Source organism: Anolis carolinensis, chromosome 2 (genome assembly GCF_035594765.1).
Source record: "Anolis carolinensis isolate JA03-04 chromosome 2, rAnoCar3.1.pri, whole genome shotgun sequence".
Lineage (NCBI taxonomy): Eukaryota > Metazoa > Chordata > Lepidosauria > Squamata > Dactyloidae > Anolis > Anolis carolinensis.
The window spans coordinates 201470201-201491272 of NC_085842.1; the positions used below are offsets into that span (position 1 = coordinate 201470201).

At 39.4% G+C, this 21072-nt stretch overlaps 1 protein-coding gene across 1 annotated transcript in view; it reads right to left on the reverse strand.

Moving 5' to 3' along the window:
• Positions 1 to 3128, reverse strand: part of trabd2a (TraB domain containing 2A) — a 143779-nt gene extending 140651 nt beyond the window's left edge. Inside the window, exon 1 of the mRNA XM_062971537.1 lies at positions 2751 to 3128. Coding sequence (XP_062827607.1) covers positions 2751 to 2780 — 30 coding nt within the window. The 5' untranslated portion in view covers positions 2781 to 3128. The remainder of the gene's footprint in view (positions 1 to 2750) is intronic.
• Positions 3129 to 21072: the final 17944 nt, after the last annotated feature.

Genomic DNA, 21072 nt, shown 5'->3' on the forward strand with positions numbered 1-21072 from the left:
CATAGCATTGAGTCATGACAGTTAAAGTAGTGTCCAAATGCAGTAATTAATGAGTCCCTTCAGGGGAGATAAAGCGAGGTATAAATAATACTAATAATACTAATAATAATAGTAATAATAAGTTTTAGTGTGCAAATGTACTTATAGTTTCATAACCACAAACCTGATTTCCCAAAAGGATGATGAGACCAAACACCATGCTACATCACAGTTTGATCTAAAAATATAATATTGTAGCCATGGTAATAGCATGCCTCCCTTTGTTCCAGTGTTCTTATCATTTAGGTCTACCCCAGCAGAAAAAGAATCACAAGAGACAGATCTTCCCTCATCTGTCCAGTCTTGCACCCAGAAGTGCTTAGTGACCACAGAATGCAATCTCTTTGGCTACCAATTGGTCAACACAACATTGCCCTCTAGTGGCCAAGTACTCAACCATATGCAGGTCCACCTTTGGCACTGGTTCTTTTCATAGTAAGTCATGTTGGGATTATATATTGTTAATACTGTAACATTAAACACTTTTGTATTCCTGTCCTCCTCCATGCAGAAGGAGATAGTAAATGAAGATTGGTAAGATTATTTTGCAACAAGTCTATATACTAGAATATGATAGACTACACATTTTTAGCATTTATGGTGGTCAGATTGAAAACTGTGGACAGCTCCAGTACAGCAAAGAAGAGAAAGGTTTTGGCAGGTATTTATTGTCCACAATCAGATAAAATCCAGCATTGACACATTCATTAAAGATACAGATGCCACCTTCAGTTTTCCTCTGGCAATGCTACTTTCTATATTCCATCACAAAAGAGAACCCCAAAATAATACTACAATGATATTGGAGGCAAATCTGATTTCCAATAACTGATTTCAGTGGCATATTTAACCCCATTCTCTAAAACTGTATGAGGTTAACTTAAGTTTCAATTACATTTCTGGCATATAAATTAATGTTTGTAATTAAATCAGTGGTTCCCAACCTTTTTTTTTTTTTTTAATCAGGGACCATTTGACCAGGGACCACGTTCCAATATTAGTACCAAAAGGATTATGAATCAGTTTTTGGTCAACTTTAGATTCGGTTTGATTATTTGGGATGCTGATTCAGAAAACTGCATTGGATAGAACACATGACCTCTAGTTTTTGATACAGAACATATACCATCCAGTAGTTGCCATCTGCTTGCGGATGTGGTCTATCCTATGCAATTTTCTGAATCAGCACCCCAGGAACAGGCCTAAAAATGAAGACACCAAGGCGCCTCCACTTCCAGGCACAACATGGAACGGCTCTACTCAGGGGGAGGGAGGGAGGAGAAGCAGCAGTCAGGAGGATTGTTGTCCTGCCTTTTGTGGGTAGTCAGGTTTTCCCCTCCCAACATCGTCATTGCTTCGGCACTATAAGAGGGTTTCATGAGTCCAGTCACTCTTGTTGCAACGGTGTAATAATGGTGAGGCCGCAGACTATATTTTAGTTATTGGGGACTGTATTTTGGGATACCATTGTAAAGATGGAGATGCAATGATGTTTCCCTCTCTTGTCAACATTGGGTGGCCTGGCATTTCAGGTCCTTTGTCCACATGCTCACCCACATAAACACACTGGCAAATCTCCAACCCTAATCATGTTGGGCGTGTGCTTGCACACCCACACACATACTAATTAGAGTTTGAAACAGTCAACCAGATGGATTAATTGATTCCATACTTTAGTCAGTAAAAAGAAAAGTGAGCTATGATTCATCAGACAGATGGTCTTTTAAAAATGGAATTATCCCCAACAAAATGTTTACAAAAAGTAGGCCCGAAATTAAGAGGGGCATTTACCTGCTTCTCACACAAAGGAGGGAGAGGGATGCTGACCTGCTTCAGATCTCCTGGGCAAAGTTTGGAAAAGTTACTTTTTGGGACTACAGTTGAGAGTATGCCCCAACTTTTATGGCTTGTAGCCATTGCTGCTGAAACAATTTTTAGATTTATAACTGTAAAATGTAACTTTTCTAAGCTTTGGTCAAGGACATAATTTAATACTAAAGAAAGCATATTTTCTTCCTAAGAACTATTTTTTATTCATATCCAAATTAAGCATGATTGCATCAATCAGCCTGCTATGATTTCTTGATCTGGATGATTTGCTTATGGGCAACCATGCTAAATGACACAGTGGGTTAAACAGCTACGCTGCTGAACTTGCTGACCGAAAGATCGGTGGTTCATATCTGGGGAGCATGGTGAACTCCCACTGTTAGCCTCAGCTTCTGCCAACCTAGCAGTTCGAAAACATGTAAATGTGAGTAGATCAATAGGTATCGCTCCGGCGGGAAGGTAACGGCGCTCCATGCAGTCATGCTGGCCACATGATCTTGGAGGTCTCTACGAACAACGCCGGCTCTTCAGCTTAGAAATGGAGATGAGCACCAATCCCCAGAGTCGGACACAACTAGACTTAATGTCAGGGGAAAACCTTTACCTTTTATGCGAAATTAGTTACAGATATTTCCCCCACTTTAAGTTAATTTACTTATTTAAATAATTAGTAGCTTTTGTCATTTACTCCATGAGTACCTTTGAGCTTTAATCAAAGGTTTATCAAGACTTTCATAAGCTATGTCTCCTAACAACACTATGAGACGAGAACTTGGGAAATCCTCCTACGTGAAACATCAGTGACTTTACTGGCATATTCAAAGGGTATGGTTAGAATGCAGGATTATATTTAATGCACATCTCTTGATTCTGTTACTTACTATCAGTGGTCTGATGATTATCGCTGACATCTGGTTTCCATACCAAGTGAAGTTTCAAAAGGAAAAGGTATTGCTGCTTTCACGAAAAAATGTGCTGTGATCCTCTTCATTATGGTGCCATACAGTGAATTATCTCAGCCTCATCTATTGAATTCAAAGAGGCACAGTTAAACTCAGAGCTAAAACAGATGAGCAGAAGCCCTGTGTCTGTTGTGGAGCTGTGGCTTTTCAGACTCCAGGTGGCTGTTCACATATTTCAATCCTGCCCCCTCCCCTGCAAACACTATTGCTACATGAAAAACTCACATATTTGTGTTGATCAGCCTAGAACATTCTCCCTAATGTGAATAATGTCGTTGTCGCGTCCTCCTCCTCCTCCTCCTCCTCCTCCTCCTCCTCCTCCTCCTCCTCCTCCTCCTCCTCCTCCTCCTCCTCCCCCCATCCTTCTCCTTCTCCTTTATATTTATTTATCCCCAGCTTTATCTCCCCAAAGGGGACTACAAGTGACTTGATATAAAAAAATATTTAAAGTTAAAAACCATAGCATCCCCTAACTAAATCTTAAACACCAACTGAGCTTGAGATGGAAGTGGGACCGAGAGAAGGGCCTCTCCTGAAGATCTCAGGACCCGAGTAGGTTCGTACAAGGGGATGAGGTCAGCCAGATAGCCTGGACTTGAACCATCTAGACCAGTGGTTCTCAACCTGTGGGTCCCCAGATGTTTTGGCCTTCAACTCCCAAAAATCCTAACAGCTGGTAAATTGGCTGGGATTTCTGGGAGCTGTAGGCCAAAACACCTGAGGATCCACAGGTTGAGAACCACTAATATAGGCTTTAAAGGTCATAACCAGCACTTTGAACTGTGACTGAAAGACTGGCAGCCAGTGGAGCTGCTGCAACAGGGGGGTTGTCTACTCCCAGTAGCCAGCACCAGTGAGCAACCTGACTGCAACTCTTGGGATCAGTTGAACTTTCTGAGCACTCTTCAGAGGCAGCCCCACGTAGAGCTGCTCTACGTGGGGCAGGTTACAGTAGTCCAGATGGCATGTAACTAAGGCATGTACCACTGTGGCCAGATCTGGCTTCTCAAAGAAATGGCACAATTGGTGAACAAGTTTTAATTGTACAAAGGCCCTCTTGGCCACCGCTGACACCTGTGTCTCCAGATTCAATGCCAAGTCCAGGAAGACCCCCAAACTGCAGATCTGTGTCTTCAGGGGGAGTGTGACCCACATCCAGCATAGGCTGAATCCCTATTCCCTGATCTACCTTCCGACTGACCATTCTTGTCTGGATTAAGTGTCAATTTGTTTGCCCTTATCCTGTCCATTCCTGATGGCAGCCGCTGGTTTAGGGTCAGGACAGCTTCTCTGGCATTAGGTGGAAATGAGTAGTAGAGCTGAGTATCATCTGCATATAGGTGGCACCAAATTCCAAAACTACTGATGACCTCTCCCTGAAGTTTCATGTATATGTTGAATACACAGGTTGATTATATAGGAACGCATACAGAGCATAGAAAATGAAAAGGTGTGTCTACATGCTCACACACACTTTGAGCTGCTCCCAATACTGAAATTGCAGATACTAGCAAACTCATTGTATCAACAGTCTTAGTCTATTCTCCAGTTAGGCTGGGAACTTTTTAAAAAAATGTTATATGTACATTTATCTGTTCATTCTTCAATATGATTATGATAAAAACGGGAAGTATTATTTTCAAAGTGTGGAATGGAACTTGGGAACAAAGAGGGTTCAAAATTCCTGAGAAATTCAAGGTATAAAAATCATTTCTACAGTGCAACTAATGGCTTCCTAGCATTATTAGAAATGATTATCTGTAGTAATGACCAGTCATTTTGTGTAGAAGTATTGATACACACAGGGCCTCTGAAACTGATGACTTTGAGATAAACTCCAAAGCCAGTTTATCTTCTATTGCCCCTTAGGTGATCTGTTGCCCTCAAGTATGTTAGAGGTAAGTGTCATGTCATCAGGAGTAGAGTAAGATTCAGTTGTTGGTCCAGTCAGCTTCTTCACATGGAAAGGAAAGTTAAAGTAGGAAAGGAGAGTTAGAGGCACCATTTTGTTCTTTGCCTCAGCCCAGGGAACAAACTAGTGACATTTTAATTTTACAGCAGAAGTGAAGAACTGCACCCCCCCCCCCCGACTAACACGGCAGGGATGGAGGATGTACTCCCCCATCTTGTTGACATGCAACTCCTAGTAGTCCTAGCTGGTACATATAACACATGATGATACTGTTCAATAATAAATAAAAAGTCACATGGCTCCTGCTATGGAGAGCAAAAAGTACCTTTTGATGGTAAAATTGCTTCCAAATTGGATGAGTTACTCTAAATAATGTTAAACCTATCTGGCTAAAAATCAGCTTATCACAAAGTAATTAAGCACATGCATATATTAAGCACATTAAGCTTTCTTCTCCATTTACAGCCACTCCATTTCCCATCTAGTTGCTTTTTAAAATCACAGGAGAGGTCATTATTTTGAAAAGTGCAAACTCTTTGATTTTCAGGTTACTGGCACCTACAGTATTCATGGTTATTCGCAGATTTGCGTTCCAGCCAGCTTCTTTCAAGCTCCCCTGAAGGCTGCTCTCACTATCAGCTATCAAACAGGCGCAGTGTGGACTCACAAGAGACAAGTAACAAGATAGTGTGTCACAAGATTACATGGTTGGCGAGGACTGAACGCAGGGCAATGATGGGGGAGGTTTAGGGAAGGACAGGAACTGGTCTGTTACAATATCTCTCAAAACACCTTGAGCTCAGCAGCACTGGAGGCAGGACCAATCTCATATACCTATGAGAATTAAGGCCCTTCCAAGGTCTCTTGCACATAAATAAATGATTTCTAGCTTGAGTCATGCAGTACAACTATGGCTTTCCTAGCACAACAGGCAAGTCAGCAGGGATGGTCCTATCATAAGTCACCCCACCACAGGAAACAATTTGGATAAAGGGGTTGCCTAGACTAGCCACAGGCAAAAGAGGACAGGGTTCCTGTCTCTTTGATAGTTGTACATCCTGGATAATTGTAATAGTTGGTTGTTTCAGCAGTTGTTGGTTGCAAGACAAGCTACATCTGCTGAATTACACAGATATTAAAGGCACAGGAGTTCTGCTTTTCATATGCTCCCTGTAGTGATACTGTTACCACACAGCAAGGATGATCAAGACAATGAAGAAGACAATCTCATCTTTTCCCAGCTTGGGATTCAAGATGTCTTATAATAATTAAAACAGGCAAAGAATCATAGAATAATAGTTAACATAGTTAAAACTGGCAGTATATTAAAATTAAAAGGTGATTAAACTTTCAAAAAAGTAAAGACAGTTAAAAATATAAACCATAAAAAACATAACATTCAAGCACATTATACAAGGCAGGTTTCCTCTATTTTCTTTTTAAAAGAAGCTTGCTGGAATGAGAAGTACCTCTCCTGTCTATGGAAATGGGGTTACCAATCTCACTCCTCTGACAAGGAATTTCCAGAGTCTGTGTGCAACTACTGAGAAGGCCCTCTCCCATGTTACCACCACGTGCACCTCTGAAATGTGAAAACACGAAGGTTTGTATGGGTGATTACAGTCCTTTACATCTTTTGATTACTTATTTTTATTCTTATTTTAAAATTGTGATTATATTTTTCACTGCACTAGAATGGCATGGGTGATGGATCTCCTTTTATCTGCCCTGTAGATTGCAGTGCAAAGGAGAATTTTGGCCCATACCCTTGCAGAACCAGTACCCAGGGCTGGCTTAAGACATTTGGTAGCCTGAAGCAAAAGACAGAAGTCTCTTCCTGTCCCTCTCCACTTGAATATACAGAAGGCAATTGGGCTGGAATTGGAATTTTACTTCCATACTTTTGATGTTAAGCATCCTCTATCTCATCTGAGAGAACAGCCAAGCTTGTGGGATGTAAAACAACAAAAACCGCAATAACAACAATATGACAGCACATACAATGTTATCTTTGTTCAGGTTTTAATTATGTTCCTTGATATTACTGCTATTTTATTATGTCTAACTGTATTTTATTTTGATGTGTTTTGTTTTTCATTGACTGTAATTATCTGGGCTTGGCCCCATGTAAGCTGCCCCGAGTCCCTTCAAGGAGATGGAAGGGGGGTATAAAAATAAAGTTATAATAATAATAATAATAATAATAATAATAATTATTATTATTATTATTAGCAATAAAGAGGAAAAGAGCCAGAATAGTGTATTCATTTGAGCACTGGACTAAGGATCATATGAAACGGACACGGGTAAAGTGGAGGGCAGCTGAGAGGAAAGCGTGGGACAGCAGAGGGAACCATCAGGTTCTGTTCCCTCCTGTCGAAGTTTGTTCTCTTTCTTCCCACATCATTTTCCAGTCTTTCCCCACTTCCTCTTTGCCTCCTCTTCCTTCCTCTTCTCTCTGCTTTTCTCTCTGCTTCCAAAACAAAGCCCCACAGAGTCCTGCCAGAAGTAGCCCTGTGCCATGTGATGGGCTCTGTGGGACTCCGTTTCAGCAGTGGAGAGAAGCGCAGAGAAGATTGCTCCGCTCCTTGCATCTGATAAGATCTATGACTCTGGAGACCAGAGTTTGAATACCTGCTTAGCCATGGAAACCCACTGGGTGACCCTGAACAAATCAAACTCGCTCAGTTTCCGTGGTAGGCTAAGAAAAGTCTGTGATAAGGTCATCTTAGGATCTCCATAAATCAGAAATAACTTGAAGGCACACAACAACAACAATCTTACGGGCAGGGAATTCAAGAGTAATAGCCAGAGGGATGTCCCCATTCTTTGATGCTTTAAGTACTAACAATAATACTGTCTGCACTCACTGTGAGCAAGAGAAGTGATTGCAGAAAGAGCCTCCAGTTGCAATCTACAAAGACAGACAATGGGTCTGGAACTGAGTTTCTAAATTAATAATGTGACAACGATGCAGCAAATATAAGAACTGACTTCTCCTAGAAAACCATTTCTATCTGCCATATTACTCAAGACACTAACAGGATTTGTATCACCTTGACATCACTTTGTGGAGCGTATTGGCCAAAGTCTCCCTTTTGAATACTTTAATTAATAATTTATCCATTTTTTAAATATTTCATATACTTGTCAGTCCATTTTAACTTGGTTTTTTGGCCCTGAACAAAGTCTATGGCTTCTGGGATCGGAGAAGTAGACAAGTGTCAACCAAATTAGCTGATAGTGGACAACAGGCTTATTTCGTTTGAGAGAAAAACAAGAAAGAAGGCATAATTGAATTCATCAATTGGAGTATTTCATTGCTCATAATTGCAAAAAGAACAGTTGCTTATCATGGGAAGAGACAAGTAATGTTTGAAGTACTGAGATTGTATCTCCAGCATTAATCTCTTTTATCGGAATTTCAAAGAATAATAATATCATAGAAACAGAGTTGGATGGCCGTAAGGGTCATCAGGTCCATTCCTCCACTCAATGTAGGATCTCCAGCAGAACATCCCCAGATGATAACTGTCCAGTATCTTTCTGAAGACATTCAGAGAATGAGACCATGCTTCTCACCCTCCTTATGGCATTTCTCTGCATGTGCTCTGACTTGTCTATATAATTCTTAAAATGAGGCACTCAGAACTGAATAATTATTCTAAGTTTCTTAAACTTTTCCACTTGCAACCCCCTTCAGCCTGAGAATTTTTTAAATGACCCTGGAGATATAGGTATATAAAATAGGTATAAGAATAAAACATTTACTTTTAACAAATTAGTATTTGCAAGGCTGATTTTCCTTCAGTATAGCTGAAGCATCTTCTGCAGATTCCATTGTAAACCCTGCACAACAGATTGATGTAAATGTCTAAAAACAACCACTGATGGTCAGAAACCTTTTACAGTTGCCAAATTTTTCGGAACCCCAACACTGAGCTAAGGGGCCCCATTTGTGGTCAGGACTCACAGTTTAAGAAACAGTAGTCAAGAAGAACTCTGACCAATTCAGAATATAGTGGGACTATACTGTGCTGGTCGGGCTTCAACTGGGGTGCTTTTGCTGAAATGATTTTCCCAGTTTAAAATTAACATGTGCTTAACATTATTTGAAATTAACATTATTTGGAAACCAATGAATATACAAGGGCTTAATTTTAAATAAGCCTTAATCATAGATCATTTAAGTTTTCACACTTAATTGCTGAGTCTGTAAGATGTTGTCAGCAAAAGGCCTTGAATAGATCTAAAAGCATAATGTAAAGATAATAAAAGTCTTCCCTTTCTATGGTATTCAGGGGTACTGCGTTTAGAACATAGTGGTTCAATTTATGTATAATGGTTAACAATGACAGATTTAGAGTGAAATTTAGTGTATACCTATACATTAAACCACTCATTGGATTCAGTGAGATGTATTACTCCCTAAACTGAAGAAAAAACAAAACAAAAACAGAACATCAAGTAAAACTGTCACATGAAAGAAGAACACCCCAAGATGTTGTTTTATTATTACTAAAGGAGCTTGGAATAAATTCCTTTCTAGCTCATTTAATGGCCTATAATAGGGCCACATTGAGTATTCATTTGTTTTATTATTCAGGGCAAAACTTTTGCAAGGCTGAAGGGGGTTGCAAGTGGAAGTTTAAGAAACCTAGAATAATTATTCAGTTCTGAGTGCCTCCAAATTCCTTTAAATTGAGACATTTTCTGTTTGGAGCGGGGGCCCTGGTGGCACAGTGTGTTAAAGCGCTGAGCTGCTGAACTTGCGAACTAAAAGGTGCCAGGTTCAAATCCCGGGAGCGGAATGAGCACCTGCTGCTAGTCCCACCTTCTGCCAACCTAGCAGTTCGAAAACATGCAAATGTGAGTAGATCAATAGGTATTGCAGAAAGGTAACAGCGCTCCATGCAGTCATGCTGGCCACATGACCTTGGAGGTGTCTATGGACAATGCCGGCTCTTCGGCTTAGAAATGGAGATGAGCACCAACCCCCAGAGTTGGTCACGACTGGACTTAACGTCAGGGGAAATCTTTACCTTTACCTCTGTTTGGAGTATCACACAGCTGGTCCTCTTGCACTGCCCTGTTGCTAATTTTTGAAAGCCTGGATCTCTATCTTAGACGAACTGTATTACTGTGATATCACAGTAATACCTAGCTAATCAGATTAGGCTATAATATAATATCATTTAATTGAAATAAAGCTAATAGAGAATGAGGATAACATGACATTGGAAGAAATGCATCCTAAACTATATACTGGCTTCCTTTATCTTCAGTGTCATTAGAATGTGGCTGAATCTGACTGATTACATATTGCCTTGCCTTTCCTTTTTTATATAGTTTAACTGCTTTTAATTGTTTTTATATTTTTATTGTGAATATTTTTTAACTCATTTGGAAGCTATCTTGGTCCCACTCTGGCAGAAAGGCAGTATACAAATGCAATACATAAATATTCCCAGCCACCCCTCAAATCATAAAATGATTGGTATGCTTTACACCATGAGTGAAAACATTTACTAAACATTCCACCTCCATTTGAGGTCACTCCTCATTTATAACAATGGCAACATAAAAGAATGTAGAACCAATGAAAGGAACGAAGGCTTTCTACTCCAAATGGTAACCCTTGCTTTTTGGATGGGCTATAAACCTCTATATTTTATGTCTTCTTGGCTCCTTATTTTCTTTTGCCTTTTCAAAAGCATAACCATGGCAGGTCCAGAGGGCGGGGAGGAGAGAGAGACAAAGAAAAGCAGAGAGATGAAAAGAAAGGCTGAAAGGGAAGCCAAATGTATGGAGAGGAGTAAATCCTCCCTGTGCTGTGGAATTTCGCTTCTTCTCCTTGATATCCTACCCAACTCAACCCAAATCAGTCAACTGGCACATGATGTGTTTTGCAGATGGATCTGCAGCGGTGCATAGCTGACACACAGATGTTTCAACTTGCATTTCTTAGCTGTCCAGCAATCAGACAAAATTTTGATGCTGATCATTTGCAGATGTTTCCTAAAGAAAGCAAGAAGCCTGTCCACTTTGACGAAATTTATTCCTTCTTTTTAAGCCCCACCAATGCTATAGCATAAGGAAAATGATGGTGGCTGGGGCTGGATTTAGCTGTGGCCTGTACTGAAGTTTAAGTGGAAACTAATTAAGAATTTGTGGAAGCAAACAACACGGTAGTGTTGGTACAAAAAACCCTTTTGTTTTGCTCGCATTTTGCTTAGTTTTAAAAATTAACACTAACATGCATTAAAACTGCAGCACACACAGAGATATATGAACAAACTATATCAGTAGAGAAGAGAAAAAAAGAGAGAAAAAACAAGCATACTACAAGATATTTTGCCACCTATATGAACTATATAAATGTAACTATGTTTTGAGTAAATACATATATCTAACCTCTCTCTTTATAAATTCAGTATGTTTTCAATATCCCAATGCACCCCCTTTCCCATGACCCAGTGGCAAATGATACAAATTTCCCCAATTAGCCTTGGCTAAGGTGGGTTTGAATACAGCAGAAATCACTGCAAAATCACATGAGAACAACTCCCCAAAATTGTGAGGCTGGGTGAAGAGCACCAAGATATCTACTTTCACTGGGGCTCCCACTACTACCATTAGGAAGAGTGAAATGACCACATCTGGGCACAGATTTGAGAACCAGTAACTGACAGCTAATTCTTAATTTATTAAATTATCCTATTTTTTTCTTGTGTGGAATCACTGTTTTAGTCTTGTACTTTAGGGACCAAAATCAAACAAGACTTGCTTTGTATGGAGGAGCTGTAAAAAGAAAAAAAATCATTGCAACGAGCATGTTGTAGCTCTTCTAAGAACATGTTATCAGATCATATATTTATAAAGAGAGGAACTGGAAGATGGGGATCTTCCATCTCAAAGCCTATAGAGAAAACTGTGCATTATGTATGCATGTAAGTATGTGTGTATCTTTGAGAAAAACCCTCTGTCTGGACACCTGTGTATTAAGATAAAGGAGTTTGACTTATTTTATAATAACACCACAAACTAAATCAACAGATAGTCCCCAAACCCAGGAAAGATGGTGGCATTCTCAGCAGGCATCTTTGATTTTGAGAGGTTAGGCAAAGAAAATGCAGAAAGCACATGGTGACTCCCAGCAAGCCTTTGCGGCTGGAAGGGGATGGGATGGGGAGTCAAGTGGGTACCACAGCCAATGGGAACTGGAGCATCTCAGACTCCCATTGTTTGAAATATCTTAAAAGCCAGACACAAAGGGAAGAAAGAAGGCAATTCTTCAATCTTCTACCCCTACATCTCTCCTTGTTATTTGATTAGTCACAACTTTGGGGTTGGCAAGTGGCATGGGATTTGCATCCTGAAAAATTATGCCACTGTATACGGGACTGGTATTCAAAGAGGCATCCAATTTGGGGAATTTGGTGATAGTAGGCAGTAGCCAAAGGACCTGCCCAGGCATGGGCAGGCACCCACCACAACTAAGTTGGTGACCATGGAACAGGTCCAGGAGTTGTCCTAGGATTAAGTTCAAGGTGGCATGCCAGCCACGTGATTAATAAAATCCATTGCTGATAGGTGTGCCAACCAATTAAGCTGTAACTAATAAAGCTGTGCCCTTATTATATCCAACATGTGAGTCTTGGTCTTTTATTGTGCACAAAATGCTGACGTTGACACTTGCCTAGGAAACTTTTTCCATATAGCAGTCAATTCTTTAACTAGCTGCAACAAGAAGTAGAAACTTTGCATTAAAAGATACAGCACCTCAGCTACTTGGGAAAAAAATGTGAACTCTACATTGAAAATATAGTCCATTAAAAAAGCTACCTACAATAAACATGTGCAGACAGGGCATAATGAAGGGAAACTTATTTTAAATATGTATTAACCCTATTTGTATAGAAAAGCCTTGATATAAATTCTTGCCTGAGTCTTTTTTGGAAAATTGAATTCATAACCATTTGGAGATCATAACCTTTTGGAAAAGCATGATCTTTCAGAGAAGCGCCAAAAACCCATTTCAGTAGAATCTTCTCAAATGGTGTATATGCAAAGCAATAGGCTTCAGTTGTTAGACTGAACCTATTGTCTCTGATCTGTTAGGAAAACAGAGATTTGCCAGTACATAAAAACAGCAGAGTTTCAGAAGCGTTTTTCAATGCCCAAAATATATATCTACTCTCCCATAAAACAGCTTATTTTATATCATGCACTCAAAGAACAAAAATTAATTATACTTTGGTAAAATAACATATTTGGTTTACTCACAACGTCATGTGTTCAGCATAACACAGATACATAACTTATCAGTCCAGTTTCAGATATGTTTGCGATATTTTCTGTGTGCAGATGGCACAGGGCATCTTTCTTATAACTGCAGACATGTATTGATCTGAGCAGTCCCAAAGTCTAATAGAGTCTGAAGTCTGAGAAGTCTCAGATTAGATAATTGGTCTGCAGCTCCTCCCATAACCTCTCAGGAAACATAGAGCAAAAGAAGCTACATTACAGAACATTCATACAAAACAGTAAACAGTCAGAATCATTGGTTAAATTACTAGAGGAAACTTGAAGAAGGTTGTAATTTCCTGATTCAGCAGGTAGAGTCCTGATTTCAGCTGCTTTTAAAATGTCCATGTGTTTCTCTCTTCTCCTTCTACTTCTCCGCTTCGTCTTCAGTTTACTTCAGCTGTGTCAAACTGTGTTAAAGCACAAAAGTAGTTTGCTTCTAGTTAATTTGGCACAGGGAAAGTAGACTCTCTTCCCAGTAGACTCAAGCAAAGCAAACGGCTGCAGCCTCTCCTTGTTTGTGTGTTTGTCCTAAGTAATAACTTCTATCATCTTGGACACACTCTGATGTTACTTAGCCAGTAGCCACATATATCCTGGTTTTCATCTGTGAAATTTTGGTGGATATTCATATTCCCCTACTCTCAGAATGTTACAGAGAAGGAAATCCATTTTATTTCTGATACTGGGAGATAATATAAGACCTAGCTTCCACAAACCATTTGGTATTTAGCTCACTTCCATAAACAATGATGGTAGACTGTTTCTGGATTGTGGCACTTATAATAACTCCCTACAGGAAAACAACCAAGCCAAATCCGAACTCTTAATACTGTATATCCCAGAAAATAGTTCTAGTTTTGTCTTCCTGACATGGCATTTTCTTTCAACAAGTATTTCTTCCTTATGAAGGCAAATCACCCAAAGTCTGGAATGACAGTATCTAAATATTGCAACCCAAAGGATTTATCCGATCCATACCGTAGATGGCTGTGAGCGTTTAGGGAAGTAACATCCCTCCTGTTTACTGTTGTCGTTTGGCAAAAAAGGAAAAAACATGTTATTTTCCACTCCTCATGAGGCCTACTTCAAGAGTTGTTTTCTAAAGAAAGCTCAGCATTTTAAACTTCCCTAGAGCTCTGTGCATACACAGCCTTCGTATTAATGGAGCAAGGCAATCTCTTTCCTTTCCTTTTAGCTAATGAAGGGTGAAGGTGCATAAACTGAGGGTTAGAAGGTCATAAGCCCAGAGGCTTGTGATATGACATATGCTTCCCATTTCATTGAACACAGCAAAACAGAAATAGCCTAACAGGACTTCAGGGATGTTCTGTTTCTGGATTATTAACTTTTCTACCACCTCCACCATTGGTTCTCTTTACTTTAAGAGCATTTTTATACATTCATGCACATCACTTGATTTTACAACATCACTTGATTATGCCACACTGGTACTTGATTTTGATTATTCAGTGGTTTTGATTATTTACAAGATTGTGCCACCATGCCCATCTCCAGAAGATGAGGCTATCATATGAAGAGCCAAACAGACATACATGGCAGATCCCAGCTCCTTTTCTTCTTCCTATGTGTCATGTGTGCCTGTTTGACCCGGGCAACGAAAGAAATCAGCTGAACAAAGACACACACAGCACACAGAAAAAGGAGTCGGGTTTCACAGAGAAAGTGATGTAGTGGTGGTGCACAGTTCCTGCTCATCCTCCTCACCTTCCTGTGTGCCATGTGTGCTTATTTCCCCTGGTACCTCCCCTCCTTTGCCTGCTACATACAGCATGCAGGAAGAGGAAAATGAGCCAGGATTCACATGCTAAGTAAAGTAGTGTCAGCATGCAGGGCATGCTCCCCTTCTTCTTCCCACTGGGATCACATAAGATACCCTCCCCAGGAACCTAAGCAGTGGCGGTCCACCCCTTCTCCCCCCCCCTTAAAGTATTTGCAGTTTTTCCACAAAATATATACCACACATCAGGGTCTACCAGACATATTTTGTATTTTCTTGGTTCTATACGACTTTGTAAAATGGTTAGAGGATCGCAGCTTGATTGAGTCTGAATTGATGTTTTATATGTTGCATGTGTTTTATTTTATTGTATTTTATACTGGGTTCACTTTTACGTTGCTTTTAGGCACTTTGTGCCATCTGTAAGCCACCCCGAGTCCCTTTGGGGAGATGGTGGTGGGATAAAAGAATAAAGTTATTATTATTTCCCCCTTTCTAATTAAGGCTGGCATGCAGGGAAAATTTAATTAACAGTGTATCATGTGTGTTTCCGCCAGGGCAAAAAAGTGGGGTTTTTATCATGCAAAATCATTTTAAAAACTCCAGGTTGTGAAACTCTCTTCTGTAGGAAGTCTCGTTGGTCCCATTCAGCTTTTTAATTTTATAAAATAAAGACTTTAGCCTAACTTTATTTTTGAATATTGTAAGCCACTTTGGGTCTTGGGTTAGGGAAATTAAGCTATGAAAGAAAGAAAGAAAGAAAGAAAGAAAGAAAGAAAGAAAGAAAGAAAGAAAGAAAGAAAGAAAGAAAGAAAGAAGTAAACATTCTATTCCTATTGTGATGACAAACATTTGTGGTCAATGCACAAAGCAGTAAAATGGATATATTGAGAGAGGAAAGACATTTCCTGGTTTCACTCCAAATAGAACTTGAAAGTATCCAAACAGAAAAAGCCAGAAAATAAACCACATAGAAAATATACATTCTATCATGGAGTTAAATAGTAAACGTTCAGAGCTATGTGCAACATTTCATTCCATAACAATCCCACTGTATTGGAGAAAGATCACGACAGGGTGTCTAATGCGTGGACTGGGGTTATCGGTGCTTTGATATAGAGTATTGATTACACTATGTAACTTGATTTTTGTTCCTTTATTAAACTGCAAAAACTTTATTTTTGCAGGACATCCTGCAGTACGTCTTGCTATAGTTTTTCAATGAATCTGTCATAGGACCTCTTCACACTTATTTCTCTGTTGCTTCATTTTGCAATTTCCCTATCACAAGGCAGGAATGGGACAAGCCACCTTGGAGCCCTGTCCCCATCAGATAGGGAAAGGAGAAGAAAAATGCAGGTAGTTCAATCAGAGCTACCTTGCGATGCTTCCTTGCGACTTTGGGGATCAATGGGGCAGGATCAAGCCAGAGTCATCTGACATAGTTCAGCAGGCTCCATCCCATATGAGGGGAAAGGGGCCAAAAGCTCGAAGTGTGATAAGGTCCATAGAGTCTTAACCAATTCAACTTACCATATATACTCGAGTATAAGCCAACCCAAATATAATCTGAGGCACTTAATTTTACCACAAATAACTGCGAAAACGTATTGAGTTGAGTATAAGCCAAGGGTGGGAAATGCAGCAGCTACTGGCAAATTTCAATATAAAAATAGATACCAATAAAATTACATTAATTGAGGCATCTGTAGATTCAATGGTTTTGAATATTTACCGTATTTCAAAGAAAAACAGTAAACTAGCTCTGTAAGTGGAAAAGCAGGGTCAATAAATACACTATGGCATCATCATCATCAACAACAACAACAACAACAACAACAACAAACTTCATTTGTATCCTGCCCTATCTTCCCATGGGGACTCAGGCCGGCTTCCAACATGGTAACAGGCAAACATTTAATGCCTATATAAATAATGCAGAGCTAGATATAGATCTATAATTATATAAACTAATTTCACATATGCATTTCCCCCTGAAACATTTGCAAATCCTCTTTCTCTAAATGTGCACTTCCCTCCTGTAATATTTGCAAGCTCCATATGTCTGTGTTTATATCTATGTTTATATCTAGGAGAGATTTACAAATATTTCAGGGGAAAATACTTTTATAAGATTTATTATTTATTTATTTACAGCATTTATATTCCGCCCTTCTCACCCCGAAGGGGACTCAGGGCGGATCACATTACACATATAGGCAAACATTCAATGCCTTTTAACATAGAACAAAGACAAACAAACATAGGCTCCGAGCCAGGCCTCGAACTCATGATCAGAGTGATTCATTGCAGTGATTCATTGCAGCTGCTCTCCAGCCTGTGCCACAGCCCGAGCTTACGGTGGGGATCATGACTTCCGGTGGGGATCATGGCGGCAGGGCTACTTTCCTGAGAGCTCGCTTTGGGAAGGAACCTCGTTGAGTGGTTGGTAGAGCCTTTAGCTCACCACCCCAGGGAGATCAAGATCGGGGTGTTGCAAGGTTTGGCTGATCTATTCCTGAAGGCCCCAAATTTCTCCCCCCACCCTCTCAAGGGAGGGAGATTGAGTGGACCCGGGGAGGATCACGAAGGAAGTAGACTGCTCCGAGGGAAGCAAGCTCACTACTTGCATTAACTGCCAGCCAACCCCCACTCAAGGAATGAATAGAAGACAAGAACTCAGTACCTACGAGGGGCTGTCGGAACATAAGTTCCTTTGAAAAACCTAGTCCATTGTGGGGCTGGAGAAGTTATATACCTCATTACCAGAGAGCTCAGAAACCAGAAATTACTCCAGTGATAAACTATTCACTATTGGCAAAGATACCGAAGAGGGAATAAGGGCTCCAAAGCAACAAAGAATTAAAGGGGGGGGGGAGGATTTGGAAAGGGACCAAGCAATTGTGATTGCTATCAATCAATTAATCAATCAATCAATTACTTCAAAGAATCGCTAACTTAATAGCCATTATCAATTTAGAGATGTTATTTCATTTTAAAAATCTAAAAGACCCCACAATCCGAAGACTTAGAAGACCCCAACTCCCTCCCCCCCTTCCTGAGAGAACAAAGAATATAAGATCCAATGAACTGACTGGATGACCTTGGTGACATATTGTTTTGTCTAGAGGAAACCTTGCTGTAAATAATCTTCTCAAACCCTTATGGCTCTGCAGGAAAGTGTCGTAACGTTCGGCAAGAAAACAATTCCATCCACTAAAGGAAGGGAAAGAACTAAGGGCGGAAACTATTATAGAGTCTAAGTGGGCAGAAGAGCCAAAGAAGACATTAAAGAGAAGGGCAAAGAGACTGGAAGGAGCCTCGAGAAGACCAGCAAAGGAACACCTAGAGCTATGATGGGATTGAGAAGTCCTAGAAGGTGCTCGCAGGGAAAAAATAAATTAAAAATATATATGCAAGGAGAAAACAAGGAGAGAGAGGGACCGAGGCTCAAAAAGGGCAGGGATAAACAATGGGGAACAAAGAAGGACAAGGAGGACTTGTAGTAAGGCTATGAGTTACTGGGCAAAGGTTCATGAAGAAATTCAAAATATTTTTCAAAGGAAATCCCCCCCCCCAAACAGAATATTATTTATTAGGCTTAACAGACAAGGATCTCATTATGTCGCAAAATGAGGATATTCTATTCACTTACATGACTACAGCAGCCAGGATCACCTACGCAAAGTATTGGAAATTAGAAGAAATGCCAGACTCTGATCAATGGGGAACTAAACTCATGAACATTAAGGACATGGATAATTTGACCTTTTTAATTAAAAAGAACTCCATAAAACAAACAGTCTGGGAACAGGTAAAAAATTACTTCAGAAGAAGAAATAAATGACTACTAGGAGAGAAACAGTTATATAACAATACCCCCCCCCCCCATTTGATGAGGAATTTAGGAGAATTATAAAAGAATCAAGCCTCAAAGGACTAGAAGGAAGTCGACACCACTATATTTTTATCCTCTTTTTTTTGGTTGCTGTTTTCAATATTTTTTAATATATATATATATATATATATATATATATATATATATATATATATATATATTCTTTTTCTTCTCTTTCCCTTTTTCCTTCTCCCCCCTCTGCCACTCGTCTATTTTTCTTCACTTTCTCCACAATTATTGTTCTCACTCTTTCGATATACTTTAATTTTACATATATCAATAAACATTAATTTTAAAAAGATTTATGGATATACATCATTTCTTCTTCCTGATTTGCAAGGGCTTCTCTCCCTCTCCTTTCCCTTTTCAAAACATTCCCTTGGTTAAGAACGAGGGAGGCTTTGCAAAAGAAAACACACTGATAAGAGAGGATAAGAGGAGAGAGAAACATATCATATTGCAAGCATGGCTTCCAGGCTAAGCTGCCTGGCCTTGACCCCATTATAAGCCGAGGAAGGTTTTTTTCAGCTCAAAAAAGGGCTGAAAAACTTGGCTTATTTTTGAGTATATATGGTAGTTTGTAGCAGCCTCAAAAATGAATTTTCTGAAGTAAAACTACTTTCAAAGAAAGTACCTCACAATTAAACAGAAAATAACACTTTCAAGCCAGGAACATAATTTTTTTTTCAAATTTTGTTACATAGTGTTATGCATAAAGAGAAATGCACAGAAATGTCAGGACAGGTATAAAAAGGAAGCATGCAAGGCATTATTAAGAAATGTAATGTTTCCACTTCTCCAATGCTAAATCTATACCCTAGAACATATGCCCAGAAAAGGATAGATGTAACATCTCTACAAGAGTAATTTAATATCACCAGCTGGTAGTGTGCACAGCATGGCCTAGCCAAATGATTTACTTTCTGGTGATGCATGTTTTGAGATCAGTTTTTTTTTAATCTTTACTCATTCAGATGAAATATTAACGTAAGTTTTCTAGGTACAAATTTAGGTAGCATCATCTTAAGCACCTGAGTTTGAATTTTTAATTTAAAGTTATTTCTGGACTTCTAAATTTAGCTTAGTGATTGTACTCCTTGGCAAATACTCGGCAATTATTAAATAAGCTTTTTCCAGTTATACCAAGTTTGATGTTTTCCCAATTATATAACTTGCTACAAGAATAAAATATTGGAATGTGTGGTATTGGTACTGCAGACACTGCATTCCTTACAGCTGCAGGGAGAAGCCATATATCAATATTGCAAAAAAGTTCAGTGACAACTTGTTCTGGGAACTGAAAATAAATGCACATAAATATAATAACCAGAAACTCTTGTGACAGTATACACTGAGAAATGGGCTCAAAATAATCTAGCAAATATACTATAATAAATTGTAATTCATTTTCCACTCAACAAACTCTAGACCAGTGGTTCTCAACTTGTTGGTCCCCAGGTATTTTGGCCTACAACTCCCAGAAATCCCAACCAATTTACCAGCTGTTAGAATTTCTGGGAATTGAAGGCCAAAACATCTGGAGTTGAGAACCACTGCCATAGACAAACCTGGGGCCCTAGAGCAAATTGACCTAGTCTCTCACTAGAAATCAAGACCACTGAGCTGAGGCTGTCATACTTTGGGCATCTCATGAGATAATACGACTTATTTTAGTAAAGCACAGGACCTCTCTGGCTGAGCATTTTAAAAGCTACTCTCCTAAACTATAAGCTCCAGAATTCTGCAAGAGGCAGCCACAGGATTTTAGATTGTATGCAAACACTTTGCTTACTCTTTCAGCTTTAGTGTGATACTGGCCTAAATCAAGCTACAGGACATATTTTGGAAAGATTTTAGCAGACGTTTTGATGACTGCGATCTTGGAGGTCTCCCATTCATAGGATCACCATAGATCAAAGCCAACTTGACAAAAAATAACAACAAATTGGTTGGACGGATTTTTGGAAAGAAAGTACCTATAAAAGCAACAGAAAGAATTTTGTTTGAAGAATGAGGTGAGGCTGAGATGCTATATTGTTGAGGACAGCAGCCAAGGGAAAGCAGCTTCCTCATATTAAAAAACACATTTCCAGTTGAAAATTATCTACAATACCCTTTTCCTACTCTGATGGTTTTCTGTTCACTGTGAAGTTTTAACGTAGCACAGCGTTCAAAAATCAGACCCCTTTCTTAGTTTTTTTTTGTTAATTCTAACCTTTTATGCTGCTGCATTTATTGACTGTCTGATGATCATCTCACATTCCAATTTAGCACATGACACAACATGTTCCCCATAGCTTTTGAAAAAACAAACATTATAGTCTCCTACCATGGGGCAGATATTATTGAGCCCTATAACATATTATTGGACTCCAGAGTGCTT